Here is a 24,059-nt window from a genome sequence, read left to right as displayed (position 1 = left end):
TGACATGAGAAGGAATCTCGCTCCTAGGTAATGGATATTACTTGAGCATAAAATAAGGAACAAATTGGGGAGAGTTTTAAAAATGTGAATACCTTTTAATACTATAATGATTTGGCTGTGTTTCAGTAAATTAAGCGCCTAACAATTTTAGATCCAGTCGTAATGCTTTAGATAATTGAACTGATCTAATCCCCTCCCTTTTCGGGGGCGTTGCCCTTTTATGTTTATCACATGGTGGTAAGGGACGGAGCTGGTCTCCTGAAAACTTTACAGACAGTGCCTGTGCCTATTCTGGACTGTACGGCTTCCACCCACTGATCGGTTCGGGTGTTGCATATGCTTCCCGTTTACGCTCGAGGAGGCAGTGGACCATCTGCAAGAACGGTCTGGATAACGACCCCCGCCCGCTATCGCTCTCTCTTTTCCCCCCTCCCCTCCTACACGCTCCTGCCTGAGCCCGCTGTAAGGTGCAGGAGCTGTCGCCCTACTGGGAGCGATGGCAACTGGGGGGAGCAGCACAGAGTTGGGGAGCCACGGTGCCAAATGCAATGGTTCAAAAACAACTCTGCCAGACCCGCTCCAACACTACAACTACGACCTGCACGTGAAAATGAGCAAGAAGATCGCACAATTGACGAAGGTAATGATCGGCGAAGGCTGCTCGTTCGTACAATGAACACAAACATGAGCATGGGACGGAAATTTAAATACGCGTGCGGGTTTATTTCTACCAGGTTCTGTTGATTATTCTGAATAATGGAAACTTTTGCGTTCAAAGCAATAACGTTGCAATATAATTTATCATGGAAAATGCTCAAGAGATTGGTTTGAAGTGCCCGAGACTCATTTTGTGTACATTCAAAGGAACGGGCTAACTTACTGCATTACCCAGTGAGGAGTGAAATGTTTTCGGTGGGTTCGTGTGCCTTTTTCAGGAGGTTCCCTCTCCGCACGCTTCACTCAAAGCCGCACTAACTTTCACATAGCTTACCTGGTTGCTACAACTGACACCTAAAGCAAACCTTTTCTTTCCAGGTATTTCGGTTTGTTAAGGTGATTTGAGTGGAGCATGCAACTTTACGGTTTCCACCTCGGTAAATAGAATGACTGACTATACATGATTCACGCTCTCTTGACTTTTCAAATACCTAATGGAAGATAACGAAACCACTGCTGCTCAAAGCATTTTTTTTACTTAGCCGTGTTTGGTTTTTTTTTCACATTCTCTGATGTAAGTGGTGAGAACAGTCCCTATCAGTCCAATGCAAAATTTTTAGATGATTTTCTGCTAAGCTGATCATGCGGTTGTGGTTTTGGCATGCCCAGCTAAATACATAATCATCTGTGCTTATTAAATCTCAGGAAAATAATCATAGGATATGGTCCTCTTGGAGATTGACCACAATTTGTATTTGTGTGTATTGTTATAAATATCTAGTGTTTTGTTTCACGTATGGGATATGAGCGTTGCTGGTGAGGCCAACATTCTCACCCTTTTATAGATAGTGGTGGGCCACCTTTTTAAACCACAGAAGTCCATCTGGTTCATGTATTTGTGAAGTTGGGTAGAGTATTTATGGATTGGAAGGTAGGATGTTTGAATTTGATTTTTTTTGTTTGTAAAAATGATGGGGAAAGAGTGTGTGGTCCCTTTTCTAAAATATCTTTTTTTTTTCTGGGCATGGAGATTTAACAATGGGCAAGTGCACAGAGAGCTCCTGAAATTGAAACATTATGTCAAAGGGCTGTGTGGTTAACAGCCCAGGCAGTTGCTTTTGTTGTTAAGGCACCAGATTGACAATTAGCCAATTAATTTAACCAAAAAACAATTAAATTTTAAATCTGATGTGTTTTGACAACCTAGGACCAATCCTGTTGTGAGAAATTAATAGGTCATCAAAGGTTAGAAAGAAGAGGGCATTTGAAAATCAGTGTGAGAGCAATTACCGTCTGTTAGAGGTAACAACCAGCAGCCCTAAAAAAAATCCCTAGATGTCACAGGATTCTCTAAGCTCTCAGGAAAACGATCATCTGACTAAAGACACAGCAGCACTCTTAGCTAATATTCCTGATACAAGAATTTGACAGAGAAAGGTGTTCCTGACTGAAGAACAGCGGAGAAGGCATGGAATGTTTGGGAAGATGTATCCTGGCTGTAATTTCAAGAGAGTAAGTGTTGATTTATTTTTATTTTGTTTTATGTAAGTAGGACTTCTACTTATTAGAACAAGAGAATTTTGTTTTATTTGAGAATAGTTAGTAGTTAAGGGGGGAATTGTTCAGTTTGTTAGTAGTTCTGTTTATTCATCTAACTCTAACAGGTAGAAGTTGGGTGACTCGTTCGTTTAACCTCTCCTTTATAATAGATTGCAGGGGGTAAGCAGCAGGTTATACCACTTTGCACCCTTATTTTTAACAGGTTATGGGTGAGGCAAGCTTCTCTGGGTTAATGGTTTTAGTTATCAGAGGGGGGCTGACCTCTGCTTCGTAACATATGTGATGTTCGCAATTCCAGGATCTGATCCCAGTGATCACAAAGGAATGGAGATAGTTTCAAACTGAGTCCGTGTGTAATTTGGACAGGAGCTTGCAGATGATGTTCCCATACATCTGCTGCCCTGTCCTCTTGAGGTGTTAGAGACTATGGCTTTGGAAAATACTGTTAAGATCCTTAGAGGTTTGTGTCAAATCTGTTGACAAAGTAGGCCCATCTCGTTTCAGCTAGGACACTGCCTTGATGAGCTCAGGTCACCGATGTCCTGGCTCAGAGAAAATAGGCCTCCAATGACCAAAGTCGTCATACTTTGTACAAAATGTGACTCCTCCAATGGAGAATTTTTCTCCACGATTTCCATTGACTTTGGTTGACTTCAGTCAAATGCTGCCTTGATGTCAAAGGCAATGACTTTCAGTTCATCCTCACTAGAATTTGGCTCTGTTGCCAATGTTTGGACCTTCACCAACAGCATTTGTTTTTATATAGCACCCTTTTTACTTCACAAAGTGAAGCATTTCAAAGTGTATCACATTGTTTAAAGCCACTAAAGATTTTAACATTGTTAGTGTAGGGGAGATGTTCTGGCTATGGAGTGAGTGGCAAATTTTTGTTGCAATGTGATTCATGAGGTAGCAGGACTGACGTATGAAGAGAGACTGGATTGGTTAGGACTACATATTCATCTGAGTTTAAACCCATAAAATTCAAATGGAACTAGACAAGATAGAGCGGAAGGATACTGGAAGAATACTAGTAGCACACAAACCCACGGATATACGACGATAGCTACTGACGAGAACAACGTATTCCATACCCACAAATAACAGGACTGATGTTGACCATAAAAATCCCATGTCAGGACTGCCACAAACATTATCGGACAGACCAGGAGAAAACTAGCAATCACAGTACATGAGCAGCAACTAGCAGCCAAGAGACATGACCAGCTATCACTCATTCCCATACACTTGGACAAGGAAGCCACCAATTCGACTGGGACAACATAGCCATCCTAGGACCAGCCAACCAAAGATATGTAGGAATTCCTAGAGGCCTGGTACTCAACCCAGAACTCCACCAACAAATGTGACAATATGCCCCATGTACCAACCACGACAAAGTGGAACCAGAAATGAGGCCACCTACCACATCAGACCAGACCCCAAAAATAACAAGCAGGACAGACCAAAAACACTTCATCAGAGGCACACTGATGTTACGGAGTATGGTGATGAAATATCTGTAAATCAACCTACCACCTCAGCAAACAAATCAACAACCTTACTGGAAAGGTACCACAGATAACTGGGGGGCGTTCAGAACTAGGTCTGAGAAATTTCTTCAAGTGATGGGCCTGTGGCATTCTCTGCCACAGAAAGCAGTTGAGGCCAAAAGACTGAATGTTTGGAAGGAGTTAGATATAGTTTGGTTGAAGGGATCAAAGGGTAAGGGGAGAAAGCATGAATGGGTCATTGATCATGGTTGATTGGCCAACTTGCATAGAAGGGCGGAGCAAGCTCAGATGGTCAAATGGCCTATTCCTATTTTCAATGTTTCTGAATAACAACACAAGCGAGATATGCAGTAAATTGTTTTTGTCTTACCAATAGGATTATCAGAAGTACACAATCTTCTGACGTACAGCAGCAATAGTGTGTAACAGGGCAACTGATTCCAAACCCCCTCTGCTTGCTTTCTTTTAAAGAAAAAAGCACTTTGAGCAGATTTTTTTATGTTTAGCATGGTAGTTGATATGATACACTCTGAAAAATTGATCACTAATACTGAATGTAGGATGAAGCAACCATGACTGTTGAACACCTCAGTTAAATCATTGGTTCTGGACAATATTTTGAATTAAACAAATGCTTCTCCTTTCTCCTCAATGCCTGTTGTATGTCAAGAGGCAGGGTGAAGGGGAGTGATTTCAAGGAGATGCCCCCCAATAATATTTCACTTTTATTATCATTCCATTTTTTTTAAAATGGAAAGTAGATTTTCGGTCAAACAGCATTCAAACATTTCATGGTTTTGTTTGTCATTATTATAATGGAATATGCAAACCATCCAAAATCTGCCAGATCGTAAGTCTCCCTTTACTTCCTTTCTGCTTCAGAGAGAAGGTTTTATATTCTGCTGTCACAGCTCCCAAATTAGAGGCATTCTTACTTCATGAGTCGCCCAGTTCAGCAATCTTTCTTTTTGCCCCAATATCAAAAATATTCCAGTTTAAAGGTTTTTTTTTTAAATTCAATATCCCAGATCAGAGAAGCTTCCTTTTTCCATTTCCATATCCACTGCATGGAGAAACTCTATCTAGTTTATTTTACTCTGTCCCTCGTGATGAGACCTGCCAACTCTTCCATGATAAACTTTTGACAGCAGTTTCAATACTGTTGAAAGTGGAAAGTCCCGTGTGCACCTCCATGCAGAGCCTGGATCCAGCTTAGTCATGCACGAACCAGAGTTGATACTGTCAGTGAGAAGGTTGAAATTTCCCAGTCAGTTCCCTTGGAACAACAAATCAGTGGTTGTATAGAGAACTCATTCACTTGCTGTCCTGGGATTAAAATACTTAGATTTGTTCAAATGTATGCAACTATTGTGGGAGTTTTACATCAACCTTGGGAATTCTCCAGTTTCAAAGACACAGCAGTTCCAGTGGTGTTGCTGATGGTTATAAAGTAACTTAAAATCCCGACAACAATAAAGGATTTAACTTTAACTTTCCCATGCATAGATTTTCTTTTTTTTAAAAGAAAAAGTTGCATTGTATGTATTCACTAATGCCTAAACTCTAATCATCCTAATTAAAATGTTGAAGTCCATTTGCAGAAGAACGCAAGCTATAGAAATAGAAATAGATAATCTACTTCACTAAATCTGCAATGGGTACAGATCACCATATGAAGAAAGGTGACTGGGTACAGTCAGTGTTGAAATGTGTGATCAAACCTCTTGTGGCACGTTAATCTGAGGACTAGTTCTGCACATTGCCTCCCTGAGCTCTTAAGTTAATGAGGTAAAACTGCAGAATGTTGGTTTGCATGTGGATAAACACTTAAAACATGATTTTTCAATATTGGCACTATCTCGGTCTGTTCTTTTTATCTTATCTTCAATGTAGGTAGATATTAACAAGATACTAATTGGCATCTTTCATAAAATGTTTAACTGTTTTTGATTGTAATCAGTTTCACTTGGAATGTACTCCAGTCTAATTTCACGGTTGCTGATTTTGTAACGGTGTACTTTAGTTTTGTGCACGCAATATATATTGGCATACACGTGCATTGGCTCTAGTCTTCCACCAAATTGTGGTGATTTGCAGCATATCATTTACTTGCAACAAGTTACTGTACACTTTTTTAAGAGATGCTGATGGAGATTGTTAACTCAGTTGTGTTAGCAAATTCTCTGTCATTGGATACAGAACTCTTAGCCACTCAGCTGTGGTAGTAAAATATCTTTAAATACCTTGTGTAGCTTGAAAGTGGAAGCTATAGGTACAGAAACACACTCTTAATTGCTAAAATGCCACATTTTGTCGTTTTATTGCAATGCATCTCTAAGAATGACTCCCACTATGATCTCACCAAGATTTAAGACTGGTTTACCACAGTCAAACTCCAGTAATAAACCCAAGTGTTTGATTTACATTTCAATGGCCTTAATTATGTCACTTGATACTTTTGTACAACCCTGAAAATTTAGTTTTAAACCCTTGCAACCAGCTAACCCATTTCGTTATTCATTCTCAAACACAGCATTCTTTGATTTTTGTCTGTAGGTCTATTATGTGGCACCTTACAAAGGCATTTTGGAAATCTAGATGTTTTACATCTATTGCTTTACACTTTTTTTTATTCTCTTGAATACAACTTCAAGTAAATCAGTGAGGTTTGTCTAGCAAATTTTACTTTTTTTGAGATTGATTCTGACTGTTCATTATCATCTTTTTGGTTTATGGATTACTTTGTTTTTGGTAAGGATTCTATTATTGTTTGTATCACGAATGTGAAGATGATTTGTTGGATATGCTGTATCTCTGTTCTTGAAAAGAAGTGTAATAATCTGCCAATTCTCTGGCACTGTACCTCCTTTGTAATGTTATGATTTCAGCTGATGCTATTACTGGACAAGTCAGACCCTAGACTGAAGCCTAAAAAAAACCTTCATCTCCCATGTGACAGCTTAATGCACTACACTTTGATTTTGTTTGACCACAAATTCTCCAATGTAAACAAATAACTATTACCCTCCGGGGAATCTTTCTCTCACTATTTTAAATGACCTTAGTGTGGCTACAGAAATACTTAGTAGGTAATCACTAAACTCTATCTTTCAGACACACAGACAACCTATATGGCACCAGTTCATATTCAAATATCCAAACTCAAAAACAAATGTTAAAATAGATAAATCTCTCAATTTGCGTCACAGTGGTGATAAACATGTGTGATAGTGCCATCTCTCTTGTTATTTTTAGATTATTTTTAATGTGTAGATTCACTCTCTACAGACCAGGGATTGTTCTGTTGTCATGTTCTCCCTGTGTCATTACTTCCTACAAACAAGGAACAAGAGTAAGTCACTTGGCCCCTCGAGCCTGCTCTGCCACTGAATATGATCATAGCTGATCTGATTTTAACCTCCACTCTACATTCCTGCATATCCCCAATAATCTTTCATTCCCTTTGGTAACCAAGAATCTATCTATCTCCACCTTTTTAAAAAAAAATAGTTAAAGGTTCTGGCTCCATTGCCTTTTTTTTTGAGGAAGGGAATTTGAAAGACTCAACCCTCTGGCAGAATTTTTTTTTTGCCTCCCTTTTTTGTTTTTAAAACTGCTCCCTCATTTTAGATTCTCCCACAAGAGGAATTATCCCTTTGACATCCACCCTGTCAAATCCCCCTTGGGATCTTAAGTTTCAATTAAGTTACCTCTGACTCTTAACTCCAGAGGATACAGACCTAGCTTATCCATGTACTTGGTGCCTGATTTCTTTCTTCCGGCTCAGTTTTCCTTGTGTCTTTTTTTGATCATAGTTTATGATCAGCGTTTAGTTGGTTCTATAATTTTCCTGTACTCTTACTATTTTTTCAATGTTTTCCCCATGACTGTTGTGAGTAATTAGTTGCCAGATGGCTGGCCATTTGTATCTTCTCAATTCCACATTTAAGCCTTCAAATTTATTGCTCTGGTTAATTTATTTTTGTCTCTCCATTTCTTTTAATTTGCAGTATAATACAGTCACTGTGACTAAATGTTTTTATAATTCTTTTGTCTGATTCATGTCCTATCACTAGATCAAACCACAAATCCTCGTGTTTCTTGACATGGTGGGTTGGGAAGGTAGGTTGTCCATAGAGTTCCCTATTCACTTTGTCACCTTCTTCTGGCCAGTAATTTTGCACTAACTGAAATTTCAACATCACCCCATTAATATTTTTTAATTTCATTAGTTTGTTTTGTATATTTCTTTTTCCCACATTTTCCTTCGACATTACTTAGGTAGATTTTTTTAAACTTGTTCAGGGGATGTAGGTATCGCTGATTTAGGCCAGCCTTGATTACCTCATCTACAATTGCTTAGTGGGTATTGCTGTGTGACTTGGAGTCAAGTGTAGGCCAAATCGGGTAAGGATCGCAGATTTCCTTCTCTTGAGGACACTAGTGAACCAGGTGACTTTTTGACTATCAAGAATGGTTGCCATTAGGTTAATATTTTATTCATTTTATTAAAATTGAATTCAAATTTCACCATTTGCCACAATTCAACCCCATATCCCCACAACATTAATTGGTAGTCTGTTTTGCTTATCCAGTGGCATTACAGTAATGATTGTAACCAAGTTAGCTAGCTGGACCTCAGATTATGAATTCCTGAATTGAGGCTGTTAATCTGGTCCAATCAGGGAGCCCAGGCTGACAGAGTGGCATAGATACTGCCACTCTGATAGCTGACTCAGAAGAGGCGATGCTCTAGTCCAGGATGGTTCATGTGTAAATAAAGGATGACTTGGTGATAGGATTCTGGCCTCTGGAGTTATTTTAGCGGCAGCAAGAGTAAAACACAATCCTGAAGAAACTCATCCTCAACAGGTGTCTTTGAGTTGGGTTAAGCATTTCTTAAATCATGCCTTGATTTGGGAAGATCAACTTGTTTTTGATCCTAACGTTGAAGACTAGACCAAGTATGTGGAAAGAATGTTTTCCCCACCCAGGCAGATGAAAACCAAGTAATTCTCCTGACAGCCTGTGGAGCTATTGCTTTCTCTTCTATTAGGAGCCTAACTTTCCCTGAGGCACCAGATATTTAAAAACTCTCAAGAATTGATGGGCATAGTTAAGGAATATTATAACCCCAAGCCTCTAATTCTGAGATGTTGTCATTTTAACTTGGAATCTGTATCAGGATTTTTGACAAGATTGATGACTGGCAGAAGCCTGTGACTTTGGTTAAACCCTTTAATGAATGTTCAGACAGTCTGGTATGTGGGATTAATGATGTTTTTGTGCAAAAATAAAAGCCTCCTAGCTGAAGCCCAACTGGACTTCACACAGGCACAACAACAGGCTTTGTTGTTTGAAAATGGAGCATACGAGTTACAGGGTATCCTGATGGAAGTGGAGATCTTCACCAGTCTGATTGAGCTTGGGGGCCACCACGAAGGAAGACTAATACTTTGCCTCACTAGGACATATTCTGAATAGAGGGACTCTAGGTCAGCCCGGCCCTCAGCAAACTCCAAAACAAATCCAAGCCTTGGCCAAATAGTTAATTGTTTTTTTTCAGGATCCTGGCTGGAAAACCTTTTGTAGTTGCTAGTATTTGGACTCGAGACAGCAAGAGTCCCACCAGGCCTGAATTGAGTGAGAGAACCCATCAAGTTTTTGACAAGATTTATAGTTCGGGTTGTGGGTGAGGTTGTAGACTTGCTCGCCGAGCCAGTGTGTTTGGTTGCAGACATTTCGTCACCCTGCTAGGTAACATCGGTGCGCCTCCAGTGAAGTGTTGTTCTGTCCTGCTTGTTATTTATATGCCTCGGTTCACTGGGGTGGTTGACTTTACTTCCCATTTTGTTTTTCAGTGGTTGGTATATCAGGTCCAGTTCAATGTGTTTGTTGATGAAGTTCTGGTTGGAATGCCAGGAATTCCCTGGCATGTTTCTGTTTGGCTTGTGCTATAGTGGATGTATTGTCCCAGTCGAATTCGTGTCCTTCTTTTGTCTGTGTGTATTGAGACCAGTGAGAATTGGTCATGTCTCTTGGTGGCTAGCTGGTGTTCGTATATTGTTTATTGTCAGTTTTCTTCTGTGAGAAACACCACATAGGCCAAACTGGAAGAACTTAGACTTGAATACAAGACAGTTGATCAGTAAAATCAGGTGACCTGAACTGGTTGGATTACTAAATAGTCAGGGCGATATAGAAGGGCTGGTGAGATGGACTTCAATCTGGGTAAGTGTAAGGTGATGTACTTGGACAGCATAAACAAGGCAAGGGAATATATGATAAACAGTAGGACCCTAGGAAACACTGAGGATCAGAGGGTGTGAATGTCCACTGGTCCGTTAAGGTAGCTGGACAGGTAAAGTGGTTAAGAAGGCACATAAGATAATTGCTTTTATTAGTTGAGGCATGGGGCTTAAGAACAGGAAGGTGATGCTAGAGCTGTATAAAACATTGGTTAGGCTACAGCTAAAGCAGTGTGTACAGTTCTGGAATCCACCCTCCGGGAAGGGATGTGATTGCAATGGAGAGATTGCAGAGGAGAATTGCCCGGATGTTGCCTGGGCTGCAGAATTTTAATTCTGAGAGCGATTGGATAGACTCGAACTTTTTCTCCCCTTGGAGCAGAGAAGACATGATTGAGATGTATTAAGTTGAGGAACATAGAAGGAAGATGAGAAGAAACTTTCCTCTTGGTGGAGGGATCAATGACCAGGGACATAAATTTAAGGTAAGGGGCCGGAGATTTAGAGAGGATGAAGTTTCAACAACTTAATTTTTTTTCCCCATAACCCGGAGTGTGAAAAGAGTTACAACCATGAACAGTTCTATGATGAAAGTTGTACTCCAGTCCTAGATTTTTAAACTCGAGATGACAAGAATGTTTTCATTAATTTTCTAATGTTGAAATTTGATAAGTAGTACCGTTTAATAGGTTCCACATTAACTTCGGGAAACTTATTTTTGTGTTTTGTGATTTGTGGTGATTTAGAGTGATTCTCAGTTGAAGACATTGTACTGTGTCTTGGATTTTCTGTGATAGTGATAGTATTACCTTAGAACTTCTAATGTTGTGTCCTGATTTTATAATTTTTATTTTAATACTTTTAATAAAATGCTTTTTTGAAACTGATGTTTGACACCGGACCTTGTGAATGTACAAGAGATTGTCAGATGACATTTCTCATTTGTAGTCATAAGCTTTAAATAATCTTTATATTTAAAGATGTATAAATGTCTAGTCTGTTAATAGGAAGGCTCCATCATCTGATATGGAACCTCTGGATCAGTAGAAATGGTACCAACTCTTAAAATAGTATCGAGGTAGCATAGTTTTGGTGGTTGAGCAGGAACTTGAGTTCTGGATAATGTTTATAACTTAGCCATTGGATAAAAAGACAGGTAAACAGTATGGACTTATTGGATTTTAGTTTTTGGTCAGGAATGAGCACTGTCAAACACTGAAAATCTTCGTCAGTCACTGGTTAAAAAGTTAGCAATTGGATAGATTCAGTGCTGTTGTGTTCTGAGAGGTGTCAGTGCTATGAATGTGACAATATTTGCTTACCTGATTATTATATCTTTAATGTAAGTTGGACTGCAGACTGGTTGACCGTGATCGATGTATCTTGAGGCCTTGTCATTAACTACAATTGTTCATATCAATGTACTGATGAAGGTATGAAAGTACTAAGTTGGGTAAGGGAATACATTACTGGCAGCAATCCTTGCCTCCCCTGCAGTGCCTGATGGCAGTGAAGAGCTGCCAGCCCATGATTATGAATCAATACCTGTTCGTTGGGTCTTTAATCCTAGACCCCCTACTGACCTGTTAGCTGCCACATTAGCAGCTGAGCCTCCTGAAAAGAGTCAGCGTGGGACTTTGTCTTTCTCTCCAGCCAGCAGGCATGACCACGCAGTCTACACTAACTTTTTTGCCCAATGTTTTGGCTGTCTGCGGGAAACTTGAAAATTACACATTTCTGCCTCGTTAGCATTCTCTTCATAGAGAGAGAGAGAGAGAGAGAGAATCCATAGGCTGGCTCTGAGGGGGTGGGCTACCTTTCTGGCACAGCTAATGACAGTTACTTCTATGATCATGCCATTAGAAAGCTGTGCAAGAATATCATTCTAGCAACGATAGACATTCTGAAACAGACATTTGACGACCTGGAACACTTGGGGCAGGGGGGGCCCCTCAACAATTTGTGATGGGTTTCCATAATGATTATGGAAACCCAATGGTTTTGTTTGGTTCTGATTTGGGAGAAGCGCCTGGCTGAATCTTGTAACGTTTCAAGCATTCAGAAATCTTATCCTCCTCATCTGTCTTTTTTTTCAATGAAACCATTCAGAATCCCTCTATAGGCCCCAGCACTGCTGCCAGCACCAGCAACCTTATCTGCTCATGACTCAAAGGGCTTTTCTCAAACATCAACTGCAGCCAACATTTATTTCACATCTTTCCAAGTTTTACTAACTCTTCTCACTAGTGCTTTCAGTTTCTAACATTGGGTGACCTTTAGCAGTGCACAAACTGGCTTGTGTTTTTTGTAAAGTACCACTGTGGATGCTAGAAAACTGAAACTGACCCAGAGAAACTCTGGTCTACTAGCATCTGTGGAGAGAAAGCAGAGTTAATGTTTTTCAGTCCAGTCACCCTTCTTTCAAACTAGAAGCATCTAGGAAAAAGTGGTATTTATTTTGACCAGTTTCTTTAATTTGGTTGGGGTGGGAGGAGAGGAGTGAGCAGAAAGATGGAGCCCAGAAAGAAGAACGAGGTTAGGCAGACAAAAGGATTGTTGATAATAAGCTCGATAGATGATGGAGACGATGGATGAAAAGGTGGCTGTGCTGAAAGCCATCCATGTCCTGACAGAGCCTGGGGTGTTGGGGGCGTGGATAAAGGACATGGAAGAAGGTGCTCAGACTTTAAAATTATTGAACTCCATTTTGAAAATGAGCTGCTGTTCTTCCAGCTTGCACTGAGTTGTGCTGGAGCACCGCTACAAGCCTGAGCCAGATGTTGGGCAGGAAACAAGGTGGTATGTTGAAGTGGCAGGCAATGGGAGTCTCAGGGTCATTTTACAGACAGAACATGTGTTCTGCAAATTGGTCATCCAGTCTGTATTTGTGGGAGGGAGACAACTGAAGAGTGAATACAGTTGATTAAATTGAGTGAAGTGCAGGTAAATCCCTGCTTCACTTGGAAGATGTCTGGAGCTTGACTAATGAGGAAGAGATAAACAAGCAAGTGTCGTACCTCCTGCGTTTGCATAGGAAGGTGCTGAGGGGGGAGGTATGGAGGTGTTGGAAGTGGAGGAGGAGTGGACCAGGTGTCCCAAAGGGAATGGGCCCTGTGGAATGCAGACAAGGGAGGGGAGAGGAATATGTATCTAGTGGCAGCATCTTGCACGAGGTGGCAGAAATGGCAGCTAATGATCCTTTGGTTGTGGAGGGTAGTCGGGTGGAAAGTCAAGACCAAGGGATCTTATTGATGTTGTGGAAGGGACGGGGTAAGGGCAGAAGTACATGAAATAGGTCAGACACAGTTAATGGCCCTGTCAAGTGTGGTAATAGAAAATCCTTGTTTTGGTGTTGGGGATGGGTGGAGAACAGAAAATTGAACATTTTGAGGGTCCCTGTCAAACATGCCATCATGAGATGTTTTAATTTAATTAGAGTCCGAGCAGGACTTGTGCCACATCAGAAAGGAAGTTCTGTTTCTGAGCATTTACCAGCCATTCAAATGGTTGTCAGTGCTACCAGGAGCAGTGACCACTGCTGAGATTATGGCCTGTCCCCGAGGAACATGTTGCCAGAAAACCTAGTAAGTCTGGAGTTTCACTAGCCAAGCTGAGGAGGGCAAGGGAACTGAACTGATGTATCTCATGGTCCTCCATTGGGCACAAGGTCAGAAGGATACCCACCCCCAGCCTGCAACAAGGTGCCAAGTGATGTGTACATCCCTCATTGCAAATTAAGTACCTGGAAAGAAACAGCCTTTTTTCCTATGTCATCTGTCTTCTGTCATAGGTCACAAATTAATAGTTTGGAATACCCAACAATCTCCTCATTGATACTTTATCTTTAAAAGATGACTGGCCAAAAGATCAGAAATTCTCCCAGGGTGTGAGAGTTAGTTTCATAGCTTATAAGCCTGTGTTTCACACTTTCGTCCGTACACTGTTTAAAGCTCCTTGATGCACTTTGAAACAGATCTTTAAAGCCTGCAGAAGCCTGGCAGTTTGCTTTTTGCCTTATGACTATACCTCCGTAATGCCCATGACATGCTGACTAATTCCCATAGAAGTCAGGGCACTGGCAGAAGCTTGACATCTGGTGCCACTTTTTTCAAGCACACCCTTGCTCACTTTTTCATGTCATAACATCCTGCTTTGCTTTTCAGTCTTTGGCTGTCCAGCTTGGTGAGCTGTGTCATACATAATAGGACCCTATAGCCGTCAATTGCCAGTATAGTGAAATTCGCCTTGAGTGACTGCTTTCAACACAGGGTTCTGACTTCCATTTGAACTTGACAGTGGGATTTGGAAGCCCCCAGGGTAATTCCTGACTAATGCTAAATCTGTCAAATTCTTTAAGATGTGAAAATTAATAACTAAAAGTGACAATCCATGAGATGTGACTAGTGAACTAATACTGTACAAAATATTCATCCTTTAAATGTTGATGTGATTATTAGCAGAAATTTGACCAGGCTGTCTTTTTGGAAGATAGAATCACTGCCCCAGATGCTTAGCTATCTATGGATTACGGTTAACTTCCCGAGATGAAAACTACCTGTATGAATGCACGAAGTGAGCTCGGAGGCTTTTGAACTATTGAAGCATTGCTGTCACGGGTAAGGGGAAAATGAAACGTGGAGGTGTTTTGCAGTTTTATTATGACGATTGCTTAAATTCATTTCTGTTATATAAACACTCAGTAGAAAAGTAATTGCTATCCACCAAATGAAGTTTGTCACTGCTTTGACACCAGGCATTCTCTCTGGAATATTTCATCTGAAAAGCATGTTGGTAACATCTGTAAGTCTTTTTTAAAATTCACTTAATTGATACCCTGCTATGTTACTTAACCGCATGAGTTCCAGGGAACTACAGATGCATAACACCTGGTCTGTATTTTAATTGTAATTATAAAAAGTCTCTGCACCATAATTGAAAGATACAACAGACAGACATAAAGACACCTGAAAATTTAGAGATTAAAAACAACTGTTTTAAGAATAGCGCTGTGCCCTTCTATTGACTTCTGTTAAACGTTTAATACAAGCTTCTCACAAAGCTTTGAAGGGTTAAGTTGAGTCACAACGGTGTTCGTGTCTAAATCCACATTTGATAGGTGGTTACACTGCATATTAATTGGTGCATCTGTCTTTCTCACCTGTTGATTTTTTTTTTTTCTCTTTGGAATATTTCGTAGTTTACATTCGTCAGTGTTCAGCTCAGAGTTCCTAAACTAGTTTCAACATAATTCAAAAATAAAATTTAATGAATTGACAATTGTTAATTTCTTAGTTCAGATATAAACAAAACCACTGAGTTTAGATACCAAACTAAAATGTTTTCACTGTAGGAATCCATTTGGACATAAAAGCATGACAATTATTAGATTGGTTTCTGTGTATCTCATGGACTGAATTTTATTGCACTGATGTGTGTGGCAAACTTGCACTGGGTAGACTTGAATAGAGCTGTGATATTGCAACTTATTTTCATAAGTGTTTACCAGTTGCCATTTTGACTGCAAGTCAAAATACTGGTTAAACAAGACATGTCAACTACTGAGACAACAAGGTGCAGGGCTGGATGAACACAGCAGGCCAAGCAGCATAATAGGAGCAGAGAGGCTGACGTTTCGGGCCTAGACCCTTCATCAGAAAAGGGGGAGGGGAAGGGGGTTTTGAAATAAATAGGGAGAGAGTGGGAGGCGGATAGAAGAGGGATAGAGGAGAGGATAGGTGGAGAAGAAACAAACAAGTCGAAGAGGCGGGGATGGGGCCAGGAAAGGTGAGTGTAGGTGGGGAGTTAGGAAGGGGATAGGTCAGTCCAGGGAGGACGGACAGGTCAAGGGGGCGGGATGAGGTTGGTCGGTAGGAGATGGAGGTGCGGCTTGAGGTGGGAGGAGGGGATAGGTGGGAGGAAGAACAGGTTAGGGAGGCAGGGACGAGCTGGACTGGTTTTGGGATGCGGTAGGGGGAGGGGAGATTTTGAAACTTGTGAAATCCACATTGATACCATTGGGCTGCAGGGTTCCCAAGCGGAATATGAGTTGCTGTTCCTGCAACCTTCGGGTGGCATCGTTGTGGCACTGCAGGAGGCCCAGGATGGACATGTCGTCTGAGGAATGGGAGGGGGAGTTGAAATGGTTCGCGACTGGGAGGTGCAGTTGTTTGTTGCGAACCGAGCGTAGGTGTTCTGCAAAGCGGTCCCCGAGTCTCCGCTTGGTTTCCCCGATGTAGAGGAAGCCACACCGGGTACAGCGGATGCAGTATACCACATTGGCAGATGTGCAGGTGAACATCTGCTTGATGTGGAAAGTCTTCTTGGGGCCTGGGATGGGGGTGAGGGGGGAGGTGTAGGGGCAGGTGTAGCACTTCCTGCGGTTGCAGGGAAAAGTGCCGGGTGTGGTGGAGCTGGAGGGGAGTGTGGAGCGGACGAGGGAGTCACGGAGAGAGTTGTCCCTCCGGAAAGCAGATAAAGGTGGGGAGGGAAAGATGTCTTTGGTGGTGGGGTCGGATTGCAGATGGCGGAAGTGTCGGAGGATGATGCGTTGGATCCGGAGGTTGGTGGGGTGGTACGTGAGGACGAGGGGGATTCCTGCAGCCCAATGGTATCAATGTGGATTTCACAAGTTTCAAAATCTCCCCTCCCCCCACTGCATCCCAAAACCAGTCCAGCTCGTCCCTGCCTCCCTAACCTGTTCTTCCTCCCACCTATCCCCTCGCCGCACCTCCATCTCCTACCGACCAACCTCATCCCACCCCCTTGACCTGTCCGTCCTCCCTGGACTGACCTATCCCCTTCCTAACTCCCCACCTACACTCGCCTTTCCTGGCCCCATCCCCGCCTCTTCGACCTGTTTGTTTCTTCTCCACCTATCCTCTCCTCTATCCCTCTTCTATCCGCCTCCCACTCTCTCCCTATTTATTTCAAAACCCCCTTCCCCTCCCCCTTTTCTGATGAAGGGTCTAGGTCCGAAACGTCAGCCTCTCTGCTCCTATTATGCTGCTTGGCCTGCTGTGTTCATCCAGCCCTGCACCTTGTTGTCTCGGATTCTCCAGCATCTGCAGTTCCTACTATCTCTGATTCGATGTCAACTACTGAAGCAGTCAGTGTCCAAATGCAGCAAGACTTGGACAATATCCAGGTTTGGGCTGACAATTGGCAAGTACGTAAGAATGTAAAAGCCTGCTGACTATTTGATATGATCATGGCTGATCTCATCTCTGCCTCAACTTGACTTTGGCTTTCTATAGCCTTCAACCCATTATTAATTAAAAATCGGTCTATCTTCTCAAATTTACTCCCTGTCCTCCCCTCTGTTTTAAATCTGCTATCTCTTATCCTAAAGCTATGACTTGTTCTAGATTGCCCATGTGAGGAAACATCCTTTCCATGCATCTTGCACACTTCCACTTGAATCTCCTTTTCTGAACTCCAAAGAGTACAGGCTGAAACTGCTCAATCTTCCTTCATAAGGCAAACCCCTCATATCTGGAATCAATCTAGTGAACCTCCACTGAACTGCCTGCAATTCAACTACATCCTCCCTCAAGGGACCAGAAATTGTACACCGTACTTCAGGTGCAGTCTTGCTAATGCCTTGTACAGTTGCTTCTACACTTTATACCTTTTTACTCACAAATAGAACTTTTTAGCATTTATTGCTCATGTTTGAGCTATGCAAACATCAGGTGATTGAATTTTTTTTTTCTGGATAATCTTCCCTTGTCAATCATGTTACTATAACTGAATGATCCACTTAACATCCTTGGTTACCATGGTTGGGGGAAGAGTACAACCTTTTTTTAAAAGAGGTATTATTGATGAGCCAGGAAACTAGAAAGTACTTTTTGTCCAATACCAACCCACCCAGCTAAAACTGTCAATCTTTTGAGCAAAGCATAGACCTCCCAGCACCAATATCTTGGGGGCATACTCCATGAACAGTGACTGCATGCAGCCAGTGTCCACAGGACATTTGGCTTCCAACATTTCTGCATCGTGGTACACCTTTGATTTACTTGCAATACGGTCTGCACTTTAATGCTGTACTTTGGAGTTCATCAACGTCTAGCATTGTAATGCTGCTCCCTGGCTACTTAAGTTGTTAAAGCCATAAGATATAGGAAGAAAAGTAGCTCATTCAGCCTAATGAGTCTGTTCTGCTGTTCAATAAAATCATGGCTGACCTGATAATCCTCAACTCTCCATAACCGTTGATTCCCTGACTTAGCATATTCAAGGCATATTTTTAATTAAAGGGCTGACAAGGCAGGGCCTTTTATGGGAAAGACATCCATAGATTGACTACCGAGATGAAGTTCTTCCTCGTATGTAGTAAATATATTAGCCCTTTATCCTGATATATTGCCCTCCAGCCCTAGACTCTCCCATAAAGGGAAACAACCTTCCCACATCTACCCTGAGAATCTTGTGTTTCAGTAAAGCTGCTTCTCGTTCTTCTAAACTCCAATGAGTACAGGTCCAATTTACTTAACTTCTCAAGATTCTCCTTCTAGACCTGGTATCAACTTAATGAACCTTCTCTCCATTGCCTCTGTCAGTGCAACCTTCCCTTTAGCTAAGGGGACCAAAACTGCTCAGTCTTCCAGCAATGGCCTGATTAATGCCTTGTACCGTTTTAGCAAAACTGCCTTTTTAAAAATATACCATCATCCTTGAAATGAGCACCAACATTTCACTGGCCTTATTACCAATTTTGGATTTGGATGTTAGTATTTTGAGATTCATGACCAAGGGCTCCCAAATTTCTCTGTAGTTTACTGCAGTCTTTCTCCATTGAGATAATAATCCAGCTCCTCTGTTCTTACTGCTAAAGTATTTGACCTCGCATTTGCCTACATTATAATCCATCTGACATATTTTTGCCCACTTGCTTATATCCCTCTGCACACTCTGTTGTCCTCATCACTTGCTTTCCACCCTAATCTTGTGATTCTCAAACTTGGCTACAGTGCACTCACTTCCTTTCATCTTTGCACAGAGAGTGCCACTCAACTCTCAGCTTAGGCCAGGCAGTGTCTCTGGGCTGTTTGCTTGTTCTGGTAGAACTGACTCACTTTGCCCCTACCTGGACACTCAGCATCTTTTTCCCTTGCTTGTTTGCACTTTGCCACCTCAGCCAGAGCCTGAAGGCTCACAATGTAGTGCCAACAGAAAGCCAGGCAGTTTGTCTGCAGCGATTTAGTCGATGGGGTGGACATGATGCTGGATGGCATTATGCAACATCAGTGTTAACACCAGCACCATGGTTTGGCCATGTACTGTTTTTGGCACACACATGTGCTTGAAGCAAATGTCTCTGTCTCTGTCTCTGTCTCACAACAGTGGTAGCTAAGTTGTTGGAGGGTATTCTGAGGGACAGGATTAACATGTATTTGGAAAGGCCAGGACTGATTTAGGGATAGTCAATATGTCCTTGTGCGTGGGAAATCCTGTCTCCCTAACTTGGAGTTTTTTGAAGAGGTGCCGAAAATTGAAGGCAAAGCTGTCGACAGATTTCAGTAAGGCGTTTTGACAAGGTTCTGCATCGTAGACTGGTTAATAAGGCTAGATCACATGGAATGCAGAGAACTAGCCATTTGGATATGAAATTGGTCCGTGCCTTTGAGTGAAAGGGTGGTGGTGGAGGATTTTTTTTTGGAGTAGAGGCCTCTGACCAATGGTGTATCACAAGGCTTGGTGCTGAGTCCACTGCTTTTTATCATGATAAACAATTTGATATATGCGGTATGGTTAAAATTGGTGGTGTAGTGGACAGTGAAGAAGGCTACTTAAGACAATAGGATCTTGATCAGATGGGCAAAATGGCTGAGGAGTGGCAGATGCAGTTTAATTTAGATAATTGTGAGGTGCTGCATTTTGATAAGGCAAACCAGGGCTGGACTTGTACGCTTAATGGTACAGTCCTGGGGGATATTGCTGAACAAAGAGGCCTTGGAGTTGAGGTTCATAATTCCATGAAAGTGGAGTCACAGGTAGATAGGTTAGTGAAGGTGTTTGGCATGCTTGCCTTTTATTGTTCAGTGGATTGAGTATAGGAGTTGGGAGGTCATGTTGTGGCTGTACAGGATATTAGTTAGTCTGCTGTTGGAATATTGTGTTCAGTTCTGGTCTCCCTGCTATAGGAAAGATGTTGTTAAACTTGAAAGGGTTCAGAAAAGATAAACAAGGATGTTGTCAGGGTTGGAAGGTTTTCCCTTTTAGGCATAGCCTCTGATACTGCAGGGAAAGCAGTTGCAGCCTGAGGGGTGACCTTGGCAGAGGTTTATAAAATCACGAGGGGCATGGATTGGGTGAACAGCCAAGTTTGTTTCCCAGGGTAGGGGAGTCCAAAACTGGAGTGCATAGGTTTAAGGTGAGGGGAAATATTTAAAAGGGACTTGAGGGGCAACTTGCTCACGCAAAAGGTGGTGCGTGAATGGAATGAGCTGCCAGAAGTGGTGGTGGAGGCTAGTACAAATACAACATTTTTAAAAAAGCATCTAGATGGTTATATGAATAGGAAGGGTTTGGAGGGATATGGGCCTATTACCAGCAAATAGGATAGATCTAGTGCAGAATATCTACTCACCATGGATGAGTTGGGCCAAAGGGTCTGTTTCCATACTGTACGTCTCTGACTCTTAAGTCTCTGAAAATAACTTTCAGGCAGTAGTCCTGTCACACTAAGTCCAGGGCAGCTTCCAGGATCAGTCCAGGGGTATGTACATAGTCATCTGCTCGGGCCACTCCAGATCCTTACCTCCCTTTAGTCTGAGTAGGTTGCTGTCACCAGTGCCAGGGCTAAGTTGCCACAGTTCTGAGAGGGCAGAGTGGGGATTTCCATGAAAGTCCAGAAGCACTGAGGAGCCTCTGCCGCACTAACTGGTGGGGATTAAAGTCAGAATGCTGGAATACAGATGACCTTGTAGTGAAGTAGGGGGACACTTGGTGTCTGTGTAAATGATCATGCCACCTTTGCACCCGGGTGGTCTGCTTTCTTTCGTTCCACCCTCGGTGCCGTCCCAGGTTCTGCATCCAGGGTGCTGGAATCCTGCTGTACAGTGGAGCTCATTGAGCTTTTGCAGCTTTAGTTGGGTGATGCTGGGATGTTTTCCTAGAGGGCCCAGACATGCTGAGTATGCCTGCTCCTGAGACAAGTACACCTTCCTTGGTTTGTGCTCCCACAGGAGTGAGTGACGGGCAGGGTGGAGGTGGAAAGCCACCTCTATGCCCCCATGGATCCTGTATGTTCCCTCTGATCATCATGCCACCACCATCTTCTGTGCAGTTTGAATGCATGATACACATTCCTCCAAGTTCCATGCAATTTGGGTGGGTGGTGGAGGGGGGTGGGGTAGTTGTGGGAAGAAAAAAAATTGTTGCCATCTAATAACGCCTGCATATCGCACACCCTGTAGCCATGTGTCAATAAAACCACAAACCAAAGATGATCTTGAAAGTTGATAATTCTCAGATGAATAGAATACTTTCAGTGCTCGAACTTATTAGCACCTGCTGCTCCAATGTTTGCTTCTGCATTGGTATGCAGAATTATGGACACCATTGGATTGAAATGACCAGGTCGAATGCTAAATGTTTGTCCCCTTTGTTTGTCAGAGTACTGGTTTTTAAAATTGTGTTACAGTCTTGTGAGGTCTTGCCCTAGTTATGCAGTTACTTTTTTTTTAGGCCTTAAATGGTCATTTTTTTAGGGTCTCTTTTATAAATCTCTTTCATCTCAGAAAAGAACTCTGTTGTGGAGTGCTGGATGAACACAGCAGGCCAAGCAGCATCAGAGGAGCAGGAAGGCTGACGTTTCAGGCCTAGACCCTTTTTCAGAAATGGGGGAGGGGAAGGGGGTTCTGAAATAAATAGGGAGAGAGGGGGAGGCGGATGGAAGATGGATAGAGGAGAGGAGACACCGGTCAAAGAGGCGGGGATAGAGCCAGTAAAGGTGAGTGTAGGTAGGGAGGAGATACGTCAGTCCAGGGAGGACGGACAGGTCGAGGGGGCAGGATGAGGTTAGTAGGTAGGAGATGGGAGTGGGGCTTGAGGTGGGAGGAGGAAGGACAGGTTAGGGAGGCGGGGACGAGCTGGGCTGGTTTTGAGATGCGGTAGGGGGAGGGGAGACTTTGAAGCTTGTGAAGTCCACATTGATACCATTGGGCTGCAGGGTTTCCAAGCGGAATATGAGTTGCTGTTCCTGCAACCTTCGGGTAGCAAAAAAAAATGACCTGTCCATCCTCCCTGGACTGACCTATCTCCCCCCTACCTCCCCACCTACACTCACCTTTCCTGGCTCCATCCCCGCTTCTTTGACCTATCTGTCTCTCCACCTATCTTCTCCTCTATCCATCTTCTATCCGCCTCCCCCTCTCTCCCTATTTATTTCAGAACCCCCTTCCCCTCCCCCATTTCTGAAGAAGGGTCTAGGCCCGAAACGTCAGCCTTCCTGCTCCTCTGATGCTGCGTGGCCTGCTGTGTTCATCCAGCTCTACACCTTGTTATCTCAGATTCTCCAGCATCTGCAGTTCCTACTATCTCTGTTGTGGAGTGTACTGCTTTCACTACTGTGCTTTGACATTTTACTTTTCAACACACGTTGCAGGAAAAGCAGTGCCAGTTTTTGGCTCACGCAGTCATTTGAATGTGTTTGCATTGTGTTGGGAAGGGTGATGCATTAGCCATCTTAACGATTTAATACTAATTTTTTTTAGCTACAGCTTGCGCTAGCACACATTTCCATGGACACTTGGAATACTCCTTACCAAAGGCAATAAGCACAGTGTTGGGTTCTCTTGAGAATATTCTGACTGACACATTGGTGGATATTTTGGGCTCCATTGTTCACAAGTATGTCCTGGCTACTCTCTCCATGTTGAAGATTTAATTGGACAGGATTTTTTTTTTGTTTGTAGCTCACTGTTGCTTGGAGGCTTATTCTCATGTGGATGGTATGTCCAGCAGCAGGGATGTGACAAAAGTACAAATAAAATACAAATGGTACAAATGAGTGAACTGTCTTTTAGAATGATATCAATTTGTAATTTTCTGCACTGCCCTTGGACTCTGTAGAAGTCAATAAGTAGGTAGATCAAGCTTTGGTTGTGCCCCCAGTCTGTCATTCTTTTATTGCAGAATAGAAAATAAATCTATTCATGTGAAGAGGTGACTTTTGAGATCTTTTCCTAAAGGAAAAACAAAACCCTGTTATATGGAACACTTCACAACAGGGTAGCACAATGGGTTGTATAGCTGATTAATTCTGATCACTGTTATAATAGAGGAAACTGCTTCATCCTGCTCCTGCTAGAGTAGTACCTAGAAGGAGCTCTGTTGTACAATGTTTTATAGAAACTATACATCAAGAGGAAACTCTAAGGACCAAGTTTTTACTGTGGTTTCTCAACACTAATCAATTTCAAAGGGGAAACAACGTGAAGAATTTTGCAAATTGGTGATGACAGTTTAGCAAATGTATGCTTAACATACATCCATGGCATTCCTTCTATTATTTAACCATAGGTCCAAACCTCCCCTCTGGCTTTAGAGAAAATGACCTGCTTGCTTTCATGCCTCACAGACTGCCTCCCTAACTCAGTGTGACTTGTCACTATTTTCTGTCTCTTCACACTGGGGTTGGTTTGACAGTGCAGTTGATGAACTATGTTGGGTTGTACGGGGAGTGAGTGTGAACGAGTTAAAAGGACCATCTCATTGTCCAAGAGAGTACTTCAGCTTTTAAGACTGTTCAGAACCCTCCCCCATCCCAATGTCTCACTTTGTCACCATGTACTCTCCACATTCCCTCAGATCTTCTGTGCCACTTCCACCTTCCATACACATCTTGAATACATGATGCCCAAACCTCAGATTCTATGCAGAAAGGTTGCGTCTGTGTCTGTCTGTGTTCTAACTAGTATTTTTGTAGTATTAAGGCATTAAAGTTGTTCATCTTAAGTGCCAGTAGGAACATACCCTGTTAAGTGCATAACATGAATGGAGGTGTTGGTCAGCTTTGGCTGCGTTGTTGGTTGTGATGCAGAGTGATGCCAGCAGGGTGGGTTCAATTTCT

The 24,059-nt window shown here is 42.4% G+C and overlaps 1 protein-coding gene across 1 annotated transcript in view; it reads left to right on the top strand.

Moving 5' to 3' along the window:
• The first annotated feature begins 259 nt into the window (after positions 1-259).
• LOC109911626 (protein FAM184A-like) overlaps positions 260-24,059 on the top strand; it is a 129,012-nt gene continuing 105,212 nt past the window's right edge. The window contains exon 1 of the mRNA XM_048602608.1: positions 260-640. Within this exon, the coding sequence (XP_048458565.1) occupies positions 497-640 (144 nt within the window). The 5' untranslated portion in view covers positions 260-496. The remainder of the gene's footprint in view (positions 641-24,059) is intronic.

The sequence above is a fragment of the Rhincodon typus genome, chromosome 1, assembly GCF_021869965.1.
Source record: "Rhincodon typus isolate 14 chromosome 1, sRhiTyp1.1, whole genome shotgun sequence".
In the NCBI taxonomy this organism is placed as follows: Eukaryota; Metazoa; Chordata; class Chondrichthyes; order Orectolobiformes; family Rhincodontidae; genus Rhincodon; species Rhincodon typus.
The sequence above is the reverse complement of the archived record's forward strand: the minus strand, read 5'-3'. Positions and strand labels throughout refer to the sequence as shown.